The sequence below is a fragment of the Dermochelys coriacea genome, chromosome 18 (assembly GCF_009764565.3).
Source record: "Dermochelys coriacea isolate rDerCor1 chromosome 18, rDerCor1.pri.v4, whole genome shotgun sequence".
Taxonomy (NCBI): Eukaryota; Metazoa; Chordata; order Testudines; family Dermochelyidae; genus Dermochelys; species Dermochelys coriacea.
Window position 1 is genome coordinate 11,355,086 of NC_050085.1, and position 17,159 is coordinate 11,372,244.

Sequence of the window (17,159 nt, forward strand, 5' to 3'; positions counted from 1 at the left end):
TGGGTTTTCTTTGCTGTGTAGACATGTCCACGGAGTCTGCCCAGAAACTAGCACCATGTGGGCAAAGGGTTCGAGTGGGTATTGGGACCACAGGTGGGTGGGTGTATGAGAGAACTCACAGAAATTAGAAATGAGAAGACGAGAGGCAGAGGTAGGAGCTGTGACCCTGGAAAAAACAAGGGCGAGCGCTTTGGAGTCTGGTGTTGGCTGGAGAGGCTTGGGGGCTGTACGCGAAGACACTGCTCCTCTTGATGTTGGTGTCTTCTCCATGCAGAGACATGGGACTTTTGTACAGTCCTTGGAACTAAACAAGATTGCATCAAAGAAAATACCAGACACCATCATTTTCTCCTTCCCACTGGAACATCCCCAGGGCCCTGAACTTTGACTAGCTGCTCAGGTCAAAAAGGAGTGACAATCTTTTACTTCCTTTTGAGGAGATGGACGATTTGGGGATGGATGTGAATGTTAAGGAGAGAAGAGGCCAAGGCTGCACCATGTGCTTGTGACCAGCAGTTCTTCACCAGGTAACTGGGTAATAAAACACAGTGGACAGCAGCAGACAAGCTCACTGCTATCATCCTATGAGAAGACTCCCCTCACTGTATAAGATGGTCATCAGCCACCAGTAAGGATCGAGGAGACCTGTCTTTTCTTACCAAGATCCTCAACTGCAGTTAAATACTCTCCACCCAGCCAGCACAATCTGTAGGGAATTATAGCCAGCTATGGAACATGGCAACCAATATCAGGCCCTAATTCATAGACTTTAAGGCCAGAAGGGACCATCGTGATCAGTTAATCTGACGACCTGCACACCACAGGGTACAGAACCTCACCCACCCACTCCTGTAGTGGGCTCAGAACCTCAGACTGAGACGCTGAAGACGTCAGATCTAGATCTTGTGCTGACACTCGTGGAACCACTCACCCCAGTACAATGGCAGCATCGCGTAGGTGTGAAACACTAGTAAATCAGGGCACTCTGGCATGCACGTCACACTGGTGTAAATGGTGACACAACGGGCAGGGCACTGGAGAATCTGGTCCATAGTCTTTTGAAGTTTTCAGAGAGCTTTTAAAAGGCCCCAAGCAATCTCCAAATGGTAGTGGAAGCCCTGAGACAGACCAACGGAGGCACCAGTGTGAATGTCAAAATCTTTTATTTACAACAGTCTCCAAAAGTCAAGGAACACCGAAAGTAGTGTGGGCAGGAGAGGACCTACAAAAGTAACGTGGGTACATGACATCAGGGATTGTGCTACGTCCCTCGGAGAGCCAGCGCTCTCGCTTCTGCATACAAGGTGAAACGCACCACGGCCCAGCCCTCTGCCCTTGCTACCCTCTGCTCTCAGCCCACCCCCTCCCACTAGCTTGCTCCTCACTCTTCTGTTTCCCAGAGCCATCCCTTCCCTCAGTCTCTGCCCACCCACCTCCAAGATGTCTGAACTCCCTGCCTGGCCCTCACCCTCCCACCTCCATGCCCCCTCCCTGCTCCGCCGGCCCAGCTTGCATGGCCTCCCGCTCCCATCTCTTTGCCCTACCAGCAGCCTTCCTACCAGGATGGAATTGCCATACTGCCCAGGTGCAACGGAGGGGGAGATCGGGACCCTATGCAGGACGGCGGTCTGCTCACAACGGAGAGAGGAGACCAGATCTTGATGGACACTTGCCCCCAGGCAGAGGCAGCTCTGAACCTAACCCGGGGAGTTAGCGGAGGTATCCGCTCCCCCCACAACTGCATTAGCAAGGGCCCTAGGTCTGTGGCGTTCAGGCTCCATGCTCCACGCTGATTAAAACGTGTGAGCCAAGCTGTAAACGCTACCCCTTGGGAGGAGTGATTTTAAAAGGAATAACCAGGAGACTTTGAGTTTGCCATGCTTGGCTGTAAATCAATCGGCAAGGCTAAGCTGCAGGAGAGGGCGGGAGGATTTATGTCAGTTGCCGTGATAAATAACAGGCCTTTTATAGCCTTCCAGGAGAGCAGGATTCTCCAGCAAGAAAATTAAGGGCCCGAAAAGTCTCTTTGAAGACCGGGAAACTAACTATTCCAATCTGGCTCCAGTAGAGCCAAGGTCAGGGCCCCCAAGAGTGACCGTCTCATCCTCCCCACTCTTGGCTGTTCGCCTGTCCCCTTCTCCCCCCACCCAGCAAATGCTGCTGGGTTTTTTGCATTCCTTTTTCCCCGCAGTTAATTTTCAAGCTGGCTTCATGGCATCTGATGTGCCCAATGCCCCCACAGGACAAGGCCAGCATCACGGGGCAGGTCTTACTGACTGGCCAGGGGACCCCTCTCGAAGAGGGAGTTCAGGCTCCATGCCCCAAGCAGCTCTGACGGGCTGAACCTGCCACAAAAGGAGGCCAACTTTAATATGGGTACTTCTCACCTAGATGTGGGCTGAAACTATCAGCTCATTGCAGAGATCACTGTGTAACTCAAAGGAGGCAGTGCAGGCCTAGGAGTGAGCTCAGGGTCCGATTCCCAGCTTTGCCACTCACCTAGTGTAGGACCTGGAGTAAGTCACTTGCCCTCGATTTCCCCAACCCTAACCCCATTCAACATAGACCGTAAGCTCTTTGAGGCAGGGACCGCCTTCTACTGTGTGTCCGTACAGTGCCTAGCACAATGGGGTCCTGACCTGACTCGGGGCCTCTTGGTAGCACAAACAACAGTTACATTTGTACTATACACAGGACAGCCGTGCCGCCGTAATACAAATAACAACAAATAGCAACACCCTTCAATCCCCCCTTACAGCCAAGTGGTGGGAGGCTCCTGCTTACAGCTGGGGAGGAACCGGGTTTTCCATGCTTTTGGAAGTGTTTTCCAGGCCCCAACGTAATGAACACACCCAATTTTGAAATTTTGCCACAAAATAAAATTCTGAAAAAAAATTTCATTTTGAGTCGATTGACACATTTCATATCAAATAGCCACATTTCTAAATGTTTTGTTCCAATTATGACTTTTTAAGGTTCTTTTGTATTACATCATATAAAATTTTTAAAAATTGTTTTGAAACGGAAAAATCCAAACGGTCTGGGCTGCAACGGTCGAAACAGATTATGTGCGCTGGGGCAGAACGCTCCCTTCTGATTTTTTTTTTTTTTAAAAACACCATTTTGTCAAAAACAAACCCCACAACCGCCTTTCTGTGAAACATTTCTCCTTGGGCAAATCGGCATTTTCCAGTGAAAATCGTTCCACCAGCAAACTTCCAACCAGTTCTACCACCGATCCCCTGAACCAGCTAATCCTCAGCTCTCCAGCAACTGGACCAGAACTCACAAGTCCATGCAACACAGAAAATGCTGCATGACAAATATTTCAGTCTCAGGCTTTCGAGGGCGTAGTGCAGGAATCAAGTGGTTTAAAAGCCATGACAGAATTAATAAGCCTGCAGCATCAGCTTACCCCCCAGAAAGCTAGGCTTTGCCTGTGCACCGACGTTGTGTGTGTCCTGCACCAGTTTTCATTTTTCTATGCAGTGCGGTTGTTCAGTAGTGGTTTGGGTTCAAACGTTGTGTGTGGGTGTAGATGTTGTGTGTGATCCCTTGAGTCAGACTGTCCCGTTGGAACCCTTCCGAGCAGGGATTCGGGTCTTCCTGGGTGTTAGTACACTGCCTAGCACATGCGACCCGTAGCCTGAGTAGGTCGGGCAATATCAACAGGAATTACACTTGATCTTAGCCCTCCCAGCCTTTTGACACCACAGTGCTGTTAAATACAGGTCCCCTCCTTTGCCCTGCTACTCCATGGACACTCGCAGGGTTTGTCACCGCCTTGCTTGCATTGTGCAGTGACCTACGCCAAGAGCTTGCCTATCGCTTTTAGAGCCGGGCAGGAATTTTTTGGACAAAACGGCTTTGCATCAGAAAAAATGCCCATTTGGCAAAACCTAAAGTTTTTGCAGGAACAAGCCAGTTTCACCAGGAAAGATTTCTCAGGTCCAGGAGGGAATTTCTGGTGAGAGATGGAGTGAGCAAGACCCTCCCTGCATCCAGAATAGCTAATCAGCTGGTGGTCAGGGCATTCTCCTGGGAGACCCTGGTTCAAGTCCCCAAGCTTTCTCAAGCGCTCATGTTGGAGCTGTTCCACTTTGTAAATAATTCAGTATTCCTGGGGCCCCCGAGACAGACTGACCCTGTAGCCCACTGGCTTTGGCACTCATATGGGATGTGGGAGATCTCAAAGTTTTGCAGGATGGGAAAACCATTTCCCACCCAGGTCTAATAGATTTCAATGGGACTCCTCACTCGGGTGGCAGTCCATGACTAGTCTAGCAGTGTGAGTTCTCTAGGAGAGAGAAAGATGAACCCATACTCCCTTCCCAGCCAGGAGATTTCAGGGACAGGAACCCAACGGAGTCTCTTCTCAGATGCAGGCTGCAGAGGAGCCATTAGGGGAGGGAGACAGGTGAAGGTTTGGAGGGGCTGATTTAGACACAGCATCTGCTGAAGGGCTGGCACCATGCCAGCCGGTTCTTGATTCCCAGTGCTATGAGCAGCTGTTTCAGGGCTCCAGTTCCCACTATGGCAGCATCAGACCCACCTTTGTATTTGCTCAAGCAAATGGGCCATTTTCTAATCTGAAGACTATGCTGTTGTTACAGGAAATAAGGCCAAAGCAAACCCTGGCTCCCTGGGGCCAAGCATACACATTTGCCAATGAGGGGCCCTCTCCTCAGACTCTTGAGGAGAGGTGGAGGGTCTGAAGCACCTTTAGGGTGGTTTGGTCCCATTCCATTATACATTTAGGGTGGTATTTGCTAAAGGAGGCATAAACCCAGTGACCTATGCATCCTAAAGGCAGCCAGCAGGCAGGGTCATTAGCAGGTGAGAGCCACCGACAGCTATTTACAGGTAGCCCTGGGGGGAGACACGCCGGGGTGCTGCTAGGAGACAGCAAGCTTTGAAACTCACATCCTCTCACCGGCTGAACTGAACCCGCTGTGCTCTCCTTTCAGGTACATTGATGGTCAGCGGGGTTGCTGGATAAAAGCGAGAGGGGGCTGGGATGTTTCAGCTGGCCCCCTAAGGGAAGAGCTGCTAAAATCAGGTTGATATGTGAATTAAATGTTCATATCACCAAGTTTCAGGGGGTTGGGGGCGGGATTAGAGGATACGAGCTGTGTGCTCTAGTGGATAGAGGACTGGCCTGGGAGTCAGGAGACCTGCATTCTATTCCTGGCTCTGCCACTGGCCTGCTGGGTGACCTTGGACAAGTCGCTTTCACCTCTTTGTGCCTCACTTCCCCACCCCCCCAGCTCACGCTGGGTCTTGCCCCATAGATGGATCTCTCTGTGGTAGGTTTTGCCTCTCACTGTGCATTTATACAACACCTGGCACAATGAGGCCTCAGTCTCCCCACTTTCTAACTTATTCTGCTATTTGCTCTCACTTCCCCCTTCCTGTCTAACACCTTCCAAAGCCACAAGCAGAACATCATATCCTGCGCCTGACACTAGCCAAACCCCACTCCCCTCCTAGAGCTGGGATGGGGAGAGAGAAACAATGGGAACCTCTCTGCAGTCAGGCCCCAGCACTCAGGGTGAGAGCCCCAAGGGGCTGTCCATAAATTAATTACATACATTTTGTTGGTTATTTTCAAGACCTGCCCACCCCTTGTGACACTGAAACAAACCCATAAGGTTAAGCGCCTACCCCCCCCCCCCAGTGCATTGCATAATTTATGGACAGCCCCTAATCCTGCTAGATCCTGAGTGCTCTCCAACTCCCAAACTACAGTGGGAGTTGAGGACATGTGGCAAACCCCCCAGGGGAACCCAGCACCTTACCAGATTGGACCCAAGAGATATAAAAGGTTTCCAGCTGCATTGTTTCACCTCCCAGGAGTGGCTGAGCTGGCAATCCCAGCACGCATTTCCATCCGGAGGGGGAAAGACTTACATCAGAAGGCTTTGTATATGTGGGGTTGGGGGGGGGAACAAAAAAAACCCACCTCCTGGGCTCGCATTCGCTCTAATGAGCAGTTTGCAGGGCTAGACACAGATCTGTGTCCTAACCCAGACACTCCAATCCCTCCCTCACACTCAGCGGGAGTGACTTTCTCCAGGGGCTGTCTCTGTTTCTCTCTCTCTCTCTCTCTGTCTCTCTCTCACACACACACAGACCCCTTTTCCTCTTGTCTGCCTGTTGACCTGGAAACAAACAAACCGTGGCTTTAATCAGTCTCAGGAGGCTGAAGCATTTGCTCAGTTCAAGTCCTGCTGTCAGACCCGCCATCGCTTTGGTGATGCTGTTCAGGTCCATCTCCTCTGCACTCACCCTCTCCCTGTGTCACATGCACACACCCTGTACCCCAGCCACGCTGCCACTGGTGCTCCGTGCAACCAAATGCCACTCCGGGGGGTAGTTAATTGATTTTGACGTTGGAACATCAGAGCAAGCTGGTGCTTGGAAAGCAGTGCTGGAAATCAGGGGACATAGGGCTCTGCAGGCCCATGGAGAAGCGCAGGTCAGAGATACAAAACCTGCCCCTGCTGAAGTCTGAGCTAATGGGGAATGACTAATGGGCCCAGAATTCATCGAATGCCAAAGCAGCTGTGGCAGGAACTCAGCTGCAACATGGTAATGAAAACCCTGGGCCTGATTCTGCTCTCACACCAGCGTGACTTCTCTGCCGGCAGTAGAGTTGCTCCTAATTTCCCCCAGCCTCAGGACCACTGACAGGCTGCGTCCAGAGCTGGGCTAATTCTGCGCATGCAGGTGCCTTCTGAGCCACAAAGGAGACAATCGGGTAGCTGAATTTACAGGGGGTGAAAGGGATGAAGGGCCCAGTCCTGCAAGGAGAGGAGTGCTGAGCCCTCTACCCGCTCCTGTTCAAGCCAACGGAAGCTGAGCACCCTGGTAAGGTCTGGTCCTAAATCCAGTTTCCCAGGGAAAATCCTGCACTTCAAAAGGCACCAATAAATGCATGAAATGAATTTATCATGGACTCTGCCAGGGACCCGAGCTGGGGACACGAACCCGAGCTCAGCAGCGTGGTCACTGGCCCAGGCAACGAATGGGGGATGGAGAGATCTAATCCCACTGTGCGCTTACATTTTTTAAAAGGGGCCATTCAATCCAGAGATCAAATACGAATCCACCAGGGATTCAGTATCTGCAAACAAATGATGAACCCAGCCCCACTTCTGCTGCCGCGTCTCCTGGTAAATAACGTTTAATGCAACTCCCATTGGGCCTGACCCGCTCCCCTTCTGCCGGGGAACAGATGTGCTGCATATCAATGCACACACTTAGTTATTTCCATTTTAAGAATATGATGGAATCAGTGATGCCTAAAAATGTACTTGTTAATGGTCCCACTTTGCAATTTCATTCTACTTTAATATAAACCATCTGTTCCAAGCAGGCAGCTGCCGGGGGCTGCACCAAAACTGCCACATAGGATGAGCCCTGCCCTTTATCAATGGGACGGGGGCTACGTGCATCATTGCTACCAGTGGCAGAGGCCTGTGTGGTGAAGGTCCACAATCCTCTCCCCAGTGGCGGTGGCAGTGGGAGATGTTACCCACGCCGAGCTGCGCAGGGGATGAGTGGTAGGAAACGTCAGTGCTGGCTGTTGTTACTGTCTTAGCCCGACTGTGGGGACTGGAGAGAGACAGAGTAGGTAATTGCATTCCTGATCACTGCATTGCTGACTGTAAATATGCCCATGAGCTAACTGCACAATGCTATGCCCCGGGAGGGAGATAGGATCACCGGCCCATCCGTTAGAGCTGGTGTTTAGAAGAGTGGGGGTGAGTTCTGCAGTGCCCCCGGTGAAGAGGAGAAGATGCTACCTGCAGAGAATCTACCTGTTGATGACCCCACGCCAGTGCCCCATGAAGCAGCTCACTTGACAAAATGAACCTGGGGCACAGAGGTGGGAATGGGTCAGAGTGGCCATCATGCGCTAAGTGGGGAGGCAAAGAGAAGGGGTGGGGGCAGGTCGACAAGCAGGTGACCCTGTGGGCTTCACCTTAGCACCAGGACAGGGGAACGTGCCCATAAAGTATCCAGCAAATTCATCCCCAGCACACAACACACGCTCAGGAAAAGGGACCCCTAAACCCCGCTGTGCTCTTGGCTCTGGGACTCCAGCTGAAAAGGACACACCAGCAGCTGCATCCAGCCAAACCAAACAGACAGATAACCCCAAAGTGACACGTGAGCTCAGCCAACAAGAACTCCCACGATAGCCAACCCGGCTGGTGCAAATTCTGGATCCCCATAGGCTGGGGCGCGGACCAGTGGCAGCAGAAGCTTCCTTGGGAATCACTGACCCTTGGACAACCTCAATGGACTTTCCCCAATGCCCCCGAAACCTCCTCATCTCAGAGGGCCGGACTCTCTGCAGGTGTAAATCAGCAGAAGTAGATTACCCGAGTCAAGAATCGAGCCCAGGGGATGAAACTCACAATGCCTATCTCTCACTTAAGTCCTATTTTGAAGGACTAAGTGGATCATCTGTGGTGGCGCATACATCAGGGGGGTGTCATACAGGGGGTGGGGTGCCAAGGTCTCCGAACCCTCCATTCATTAACAAACAAGAAAAAGAAGAAGGAGGAGGCTGTGAGTTACTGTGGCCCTGGTGCACTGTCAGTCCATCCATCCATGACCGCCAAAATAAATACAAGTTTAGAGCAAAACCCAGTAGAAAATAAGGTGCCTCTGGAGTTGAAAAAACATCCAGAAAAAGGGATTTTTTTTTCATTTTTACAAAAAATATCCTTTAAAAAAAAATAGGGAGAAAGAGAGATGGAGGCAGCCCGGTGTGGGGACTACAGGGATGTCCCGTTGGGGAGGGGGATCTTCACGCCACTCTGCAGCAGGGCCAGGCAAACGCCCAGCCCCAAGACGCCCACCAGGAGAACCCCCACCAGAGCCTTGAGGAAGGAAGTCCTGCTGCGGGTGAAGGTGCTGGGCGCCAGGACGCCCAGCAGGGCCGTGCTCACAGTCAGGGTGTACAGGATGGAGACACCCGTGTTGAGGGCCACGATCTTCCCAAATTTGGCAAAGGGGGCGATGATGCAGAAGAAGAGCGGGACGGTGGCGATCACCGTGGTGACTGCGCTGGAGACGATGGCCACGCCCACGTGCCGGACGGCTTCGATCGTCCTCCACTGGCGGCAGGAGGTGGGGTCCTGGCGGGGCAGATGGCAGCATTAGAAGGCACCCAGAAGGCACAGGAGTGCCGGGGCCTCGTCTGCATGGGGTTTTTAGCCCCTGGCACAGCTGCAAGCAGTAGAAGTCGCTCGCACGGAGGTGCTATCAGCCCAGGATAAGTGGCACCAGTACAGATCGCATGGAACTGGTGCGAGTCAGATGCTGCCAGCCTGCACTCGGGGTTACAATCCCAGCAGAGGCAAGACCTGTAAAGCAGCGTCTGGTGTCCACTACCCCAGTGTCCATGTGGAGGGACTCCCCTGAAGCCAGCAGAGTTACTCCAGTTTGAGGGATGTAACTCTGACCCTTGCATTGTAGATTCCCCAAAGTCTAGCCCCAGTCATCCCCTGGAGCGGGAAAAGTGTGCACGGGGCCAAAGATGCATTAGAGGCACCTCCTGGCCCTTCAGCTGTCCTGCCCCGAAAGAGCATGGCCAAGTGCAGCGAGGCACAGCATTCAGGGTGTGTCTACACTGCAATACAAGACCCACAGCAGTGAGCCTCAGAGCCCTGGCCAACTGCCTCGGGCTCGCAGGGCTAAAACCAGCAGCGTAGAGCCCAGGCGCTAAGACCCCCCTCCTTGCAGGGCGAGCCCGAACAGCTAGGCTGCTGTTTCTAGACCCGCCTGAGCCATTCGTCTTGGCCTCTGAGCCTTGGTGCTGCAGTGTTTTGGTTGCACTGTAGACATACCCGTAGCAGGAGGGGAAGAGAAGGGTGCCCCTGGACTCCAGTGACTGCCCCAGCACAGGGACTGTCTGCATAAGGGCAAAGTACTAGGGGGGGCCAGTCCCGGGGACACAGGCCCCAGCTCAGAACCACCACTCTGCCAGTTGCAGCACAGCTGAGGCCTGTGTCAAAGCCCAGGGGCACAGCCTGGGCACCAGGGAGCTCCTCTGGGGCCGATGGGGGGAAGGAAGGTAGCCTCCTTGCAGCTTGCCCCCTCCGACCCAGCTCCATGCGAGAGAGGCCCTGCCGTGGCCCGGCTCCACGTGCCCTCACATCAGCATGAGGAAGAGGCTGGGGCGGAACTCACCTCTGCCTGGTGAAGGGGCAAGTTCTCCCCCGCCAGCAGGTAGCCCTCCACCAGGTGCACGCAGTAATCGACGGAGGAGCCGACGAGGATGGAGAGAGAAATCGCCTCCACGGCGCCCATTTCCCAGCCAGACCAATACATGATGGTCACCACCAGGCAGACAACCCCTGCACAAAGAGGTGGGGGAACAGCAAGCAAAGTTGGGCTTCGGGCTAGATCAAGCCTGAGCTCCCTGAACAAGGGGCATCAATCCGAGCTGCTCCACTGAAGGCAATGAAGCAGCTACGGCCCTATGCACCGCCGTCTAGCACAGAGCATCCCAGCCAGTCTCATTCCGACCAGCCGACCCCTTCCTCCCTGCATCAGACAGAGAGAGACCCCAAACTAGAACTGGGCACGCTGCCCTCCTCCCGTAGCACTGATGTTTTCTGAGCGTCTGAACATTCTTACTGTTGGGATGGAAAGTCAACAGCTCGAAAATGTTCATGACTCAAAAAGGCCCAGACTTTTCCCATTTCAGCAGATTGACAGGTTTTATTTTGATTTTGACCTTTTAAAAAAAAAAAAAAGGTTTTTTTGTTTCAGTCTAATTAGTTTAAATTGCAAAACAAAAAATCCTTTCGAACCAGAAAACTGGAAATGTCTCATTTTTTTATGATTTTTTTCAAGTCGGGAGAGTCTCCAACACGGACCTGGTTCCACAAACCATTTCTGTTTCTAAGAATCTGTATTTGTTTGGTGAAAAACGATTTGCTGAAAAATTCCCAAGCAGCTCTTCTGAGAACCTAGGGATGGAGCTTCAAAATTAGGCTCTCAGATTGTGAGGTGCTCAGACACTAGAGTGATGGAGGATCGTATGAGAGAGACAGACTGACTGACTCTGTATGGGGATATACAGACTGACCGACCACTGACAGTGGTTCTCAATCTTCCAGGAGGCTGATTTGTCTTTCGTACCCCCAAGTTTCCCCTCACTTCAAAACCACTTGCTTACAAAGTCAGACATAAAAATAGAAAAGTGTCTGAGCACACTGTTACTGAACAATTATTCACATTCTCATTTTTACCATAGAATTATCAAATAAATCAATTGGAATATAAATATTGTACTTACATTTCAGTGCATAATATAGAGAACAGTATAAACCAGTCATTGTCTGCATGGAATTTTAGTTTGTACTGACTTCACTAGCGCTTTTTATATAGACTGTTGTAAAGCTAGGCAAATATCTAAATGAGTTGATGTACCCCCTGGAAAACCTCCGAGTACCCCAGGGGTACTTGTACCCCTGGTTGAGAACCACTGATCTACAAAAAGAAAAGGAGTACTTGTGGCACCTTAGAGAATAACATATTTATTTGAGCATAAGTTTTCGTGAGCTACAGCTTACTACAGTAACCTTTGGCAGTGAGGCACAGCCCAAATGGGAAGGGGTGGAGCACCCATGTTACAAAACCCCCTTGATTTGCTTGTCTGAGTTATGCACATGTTTGGTTTTTAGAAGAAAGTGATGTTTATTTGTGAGTCGTGAGTGGGAGACTAAGTCATTTTCAAATGATAGATTTAAAAAGGGAAGTTTAGCAACATGCTCGGTCCATAATATGGTCAAATCACCAATTAGGCTATTTACAAATGTGTTTAAAACACTAACAAACCCACTAAAATATTCTGTGTTTATAATCCCCCACTGAGGATCTTTGGAAAGGAGAGTGACTGTTATTCAGAGCACATGGGCCTTAATCACATTATTATACACCAGAGGCAGGGCTGGAGTTTGGGTAGCTAAAACCCTTATTTAAACCAATAGAGGAGATTGTGTAAAGAAAACGTTCCAGAAACTAGACAGGAAAAATCTACTTTCAAGATGGGGACCCTTTGCAAACGCGGATCCTGAGTCCCTTCCCACTCACTCCCAGGGCAATCAGGAGTGAGGCCGGTGCGGTTACAGAATCAGGCCCATTGGAGTCACTCTGCTGTAAATGAGCAGTGACTCCAATGCCATGAATAGGAGCACAGCAGTGTAAACGAGAGGAGAATCAAGCCTGGTACAACGATTCCTGCTGGCAATTTGAAGTGGAAGACATCAGGGGGTGTCTTACCTAGAATGCTGAGCAGCACTGGCAGCAGGAGGAGAAGGTGGGTGGTGAACACAGCAACTGCAGCCACGCAGATAACCAGCGAGAGGATGAGACCGTACAGGGCACTCTGCACACCTGGAAGAGAGCAAGCAGCCTGGTTCCAGCCCCAGACTGCAGCAGCAGCTGCGCTCCCAGCTGAGCTGAGCAGGGCCTTGCTGTGGGGCAGATCACCCAGCTGGGAACTAACTCGAGCTAGGGCAAACGTGAAGGGGAGGATAAAGGGGATGGGGCAATGGAGTGGGAGTCAGGGGAGCCAAGTTCTACCCCTGCTCTGCCACTGATGGGCTGGGTGACCGTGGGCAAATCACTTCTCCCTCCAGGCCTCAGTTTCCCCTCCCAGCCTGGCTCTGTCTGGTGTCTTTAGCCTGTGAGCTCCTCAGGGTAGTGGGCATCTGGACAGGTGTTCATACAGCACCCAGCACGATGGCTGCCTGATCTTGGCTGGGATCTGGGGGTGCTCCCGCACCACACGAGAATAAGAAGGAAGTTGGAGTGAAGATCTGTGACCGAGCCAGGTGACGGGAGGGCAGGGTGCTGGGGACAGAGGGGGATAGGTGCTGAAGCCCCCTGCCTATGATCTCCATGAAGATTTGCTTCCAGTGCTCGCAGGTCTGGAATCCGTGCCGGAGAGTGGAGCTGTCAGGGAAGAGCTGGAGCTGCTGCTGCAAGAAAGTCTCCCATTTCAGATAGTCGGAGTAGGTCTGGAAGGAAGACTTGCCCTGGTAGGTCGTCTGCAAGGAAGCACATGGGACGGTACTTAGAGTCGCTAACACAAGCCCAACATCTCCCATTCACACCTACCCACCCTGACTCTCCCCACTCATCCGGGGTGAAAGAGCTGGCAGCGGGTAGCTGCGCCGCTCCAGAGCCCAGCAAGAGTAGCAGGGGTCTTGGTCTGCAGACCTCAACAGGAGGTGGGGGCTAGAAAAGTGACTGTGCTGAACGGCACCTTCTGATGCAGCACGCCCATTCCACACACGCCCGACAGCCAAACCACGGGCGTGGTGTCCCGGCTGCCGCAAAGCCAGTGCCAGCCAGCCCGTCTGATGGGCCAAAACCAGGGATCACAACCGCCAGGGCAGGCTCTTTAGGGCTGGGGAAGAGGCAGCTAGGTTTGCAGCTCCCAGGTGGAGTTCACAGCACTGGCAGCTGAGAAAAACCTGGGGGACCTGCAGCCTGCTCTCAGCCTGGCCCCTTTGTCCAGGCCATTTTGTGGGCGCGAATGGAAGCAATAGGATGCCTTCGTCACTTGCAGCTCCAAGCAGGTCGACGCCCACCTGCAGCAGGAACACAGATATTGGCAAGCGCAAAATGACTCCTGCAGATAAAGCCGGGCTGGTGCTGCAAAGCCGAGCCCTGGAGAGAGCAGGGTTAACACATGGACATCTGGGAGAATCGGTGCGGAAGCCAATCATGCCATCTGAACAGCCCCATAAATGTGGCTGCTTGGTTTCCTCCTGCCCCCTGCGTCGTGTGCCGGGGGAGCTGGTAGCAGGAGGCTTGACCCGGGGAACTTGGAAGTGCCCTCACCGATTCAAAAGCCATGGAGATCCACTGCACTTTGCCATCCTTCACCCCCACTGCCCCGTGGGAGAGCTGCCCGGGGAGCAGGTTTGGCTCAGGGAGGTTCTTACACTCAGGGTGCAGCATCTGCAGAAAGGAGGAGATGCTGTAGCCTGGAGAGAGAGAGAGGGGAAGATGGGGGAGGGACACACAGAAGCGAAGGGGCAGAGAAGACAGAGTTGCAGTTCTTGTTCATGAACAGCTGCTTCTCCTGTCACCTGCTTTGCCCTGGCTACAGATTTGGATTCTTGGCACCCCAGGGCCTCAGCGCCTGCTGGCTTCGAAGGGAGCAGAGGGCATTTGGTACCTCCTAGGAGACGCTAGTCTCCCAGCAGGATGGGGTGGTAGGCCAGCGACCCCCTGTGTTCTCTGCGCCAGGCCCTCAGCTGATGTGGGTTGACACAGCTCGCCGGAGTCAATGTAGTGGCACCGCGTTATGCCAGCTCAGGATCTGCCTTGCTAGCTTTTCACCTCTCTTCCCCATCCCTCCTCCCCGCAAAGGCAGCTCCTGAACTCTTGGTGGCACTTACATTGGGGCAGAAAGACGTTGCATCGGTTTTCAAAGCTGCAAGGTCAGAAGACAACACAGACACCCCAAATCAACAGGAGAGTTTTGCTGACAGGGTGAGTGACAGATGTTTGATGGCAGGGGTGTCCGACTCCAGGAACACTGCTGGCCTTGCCGTCGGTGACGGCGGTGCCCTTCCTTACCCATGTTTAAAATTGGCTCAGGGCTCCTCCCGATACGGGTTAACTTGCAGCTCCCTCCAAACCCAACATGGGAGTTTGCTGTATCATCTTGCCCTCCTTGCATAGGGGGACACCTCCTCAGGGTGTGACATGCTGGGTAAATGACTTCGAAGCAGTGCCACGTACCCAGGAGGGGTTACCAGTTCACTAGCTGAAGTCTCTGCTCTGTGGGGACTGTGGGCCAGATCCTGCTCTCCCTTGCACTGGGGAAAAGTGGAGGAACTCCACTGACATCATGGAGCCACCATGACGGGAACAGACTGGATGATCTGTTCCATCTCTAAGCTCCGTGATGGAGCTTCTAGGAGCAAGCCCACAAAGATATGCATGGCCCTGGGAGATGGAGGAAGCTGAAAGATACCTTGAGGCTGCAATCCCTTCTGCAGCTTGTCTGGTTAGGGTCACGTCTTAATCAAACCCAGTTCCGAGCACAGCAAAAGGTTAGCAGCACCGTTAGGGTAGCAGCTCCACTGGGCCCAGTGTCTATTGTTTAACTACACCCCAAAGCATGAGACAGAGCAACGGAGCCAAGGGTCACAGCCCCTGGGACTCGGGAGTTATGATTTCAGCTAAGATTTGCAGCAAGATGGAGAGCAGAACAGGATGGTGCAATTTCTATGGCTCTTACCAACCCCACCCGCAGCGCGGGCTCAGTCTCTACATGGGGACCTGTCATTGCCGGGCACCTGTCCCCATAATCAGGCCGGCTGGCCTTTGTCCTACATACCTGAGGGCAGGCACTGGGCCCCTCCTGGCTTCACCAGTTCAGCATTGCCGGCAATGGCCTTGCAGATGAGGCACAGATTGCCAATCTCTTTGAAGAGGTCAAAGCTGTCATCGTAGATAACGCTGCCCTTTCACAAGGAGACACAACAGCGAGAGCCGAACACGTGAGGCTCACGTCCAGCACCTGGCGGGGTGGGGCAGGACCCAGGCCTGTGACTGACTACACAACGCCAACTGCCCATTCTCCACCCCCCGCAGCTGGGCATGCGGTCCAGAGCCCCAGCTTTGGGCATAGAGAATAACTGGCACCAACAATCCTAGCTCCAGGAGCTGGAGTCCTGCCTTGGACACCAGGAGCAGTGGCATGAAGAGACAACGTGGGTTGCTCAGCAGGTTAGCCTGGGGTGCCCCTGTACCTATAACCCTGCCCAGCTCACAACAGCACCCAGACAAGTCTGGTGAGCCAATCAGAGCTACAGAGGTGTTACAGCTACACCCCAAGGGCTTTTCTACACGCAAGATACAAGCCCAGTCTACACCCAAAAAGAGCACCCCTTTAACTAGCCCAGTATAGTTAGAGTGGCACACCTCCTGCTGGTATAACGATGCTTACAGCTGTATCATTTATTCCTGCAAGGAAGAGGCACCGTTATACTGATATAACTGCGTCCAGACTAGGGGTTGGACTGATTTAAACTACCCAACATCATTAGACTGGTTCAAACCCGGAGCAGAGCGGGCCCTAGCCAATCAAACCCCCAGGCTAGATGAGGGGAGCATGGGCAAGTGACAGCAAGGGCATTCACAGCATGGCTGATCGGATGCTGAAAAAGCAAATGGACCCCCTGCTACTCCTGTAGGAGCAGCCCAGACAGCTCCTTGTCTGACGGGCAGCTCTATCCCTGGCTGCATTCCCAAGTGGCAAAGGTTAATTGTTCCCACACTGCTCTGGTGCTGCACTATGGGAAGTAACTGCAGTTACCTGAAAACAAAGGTAAGCGGGTGTTTGTTGGGAAAGCAGCACCCATGTGTCCGGCTAGCGGATTTGGGAACTAAGCTGCACATGGACACTCAGACTTTCCCAGAGTAACTGAATCGTATTTATTTAATCTAATACCTCACCGCAGGCCAGACAATAATTATGCAGCAATGGCTGGTGCTCCATAGTCAAGCTTTCAGCCAAGTTTCCACTCTAAGCCTGATTTGGGTCCCCCTCTAAAATCCACAACAAGCCCCAGAGGTCTCAAACATAAGTGGTTAGATCCTGGGCTCAGGTGGGGTTTCTGGAAAGTTGGAAATAATTCGAACCAGGGGATCCTGATTTATATCTGTAGTAAGCTCACAAACAACGAACGTGCTTTATTAAGTGCCTCATCGCAGCACTGCTGCCTCTGCTGTTTTAGCTGGTCAGAGGTGGGAAGGGATTGCTGGAGAGTGAGGGGTGCGCACGAGAATTCGGGGAGGCAGGCATTAGCGCAATCTAACTCGGGAACAGTCCTCCTGCATCAGCCACCCCAGGGCTTGCCGGGCCTGCATGCAGGAAAGCACGTGTACCATGTCTCCGATGACGTGGTTATCTGGGCGTCGGGTGTGATTCACTCCGTGGATGCCAAACACGACAAACACCATGGCCCCCGTGTCCACCAGCGGCCGCACTGCTGGCTTCCCACAGCCGGTGTTTCCACACGGGTTAAAGCCTGAGGTGGCCGAGAGCTTCATCTTGGGGGACCCTGTCGAACAAAGAGGGGAGGGTTACAAGCCGAGAAAGCGAGGAA

At 52.7% G+C, this 17,159-nt stretch overlaps 1 protein-coding gene across 1 annotated transcript in view; it reads right to left on the minus strand.

The window, feature by feature from the left end:
- Positions 1 to 1,146: 1,146 nt before the first annotated feature.
- Positions 1,147 to 17,159, minus strand: part of DISP3 (dispatched RND transporter family member 3) — a 32,909-nt gene continuing 16,896 nt past the window's right edge. Inside the window, 7 exon segments of the mRNA XM_038377130.2 lie at positions 1,147 to 9,152; positions 10,207 to 10,373; positions 12,307 to 12,420; positions 12,917 to 13,076; positions 13,876 to 14,021; positions 15,386 to 15,512; positions 16,939 to 17,114. Coding sequence (XP_038233058.1) covers positions 8,790 to 9,152; positions 10,207 to 10,373; positions 12,307 to 12,420; positions 12,917 to 13,076; positions 13,876 to 14,021; positions 15,386 to 15,512; positions 16,939 to 17,114 — 1,253 coding nt within the window. The 3' untranslated portion in view covers positions 1,147 to 8,789.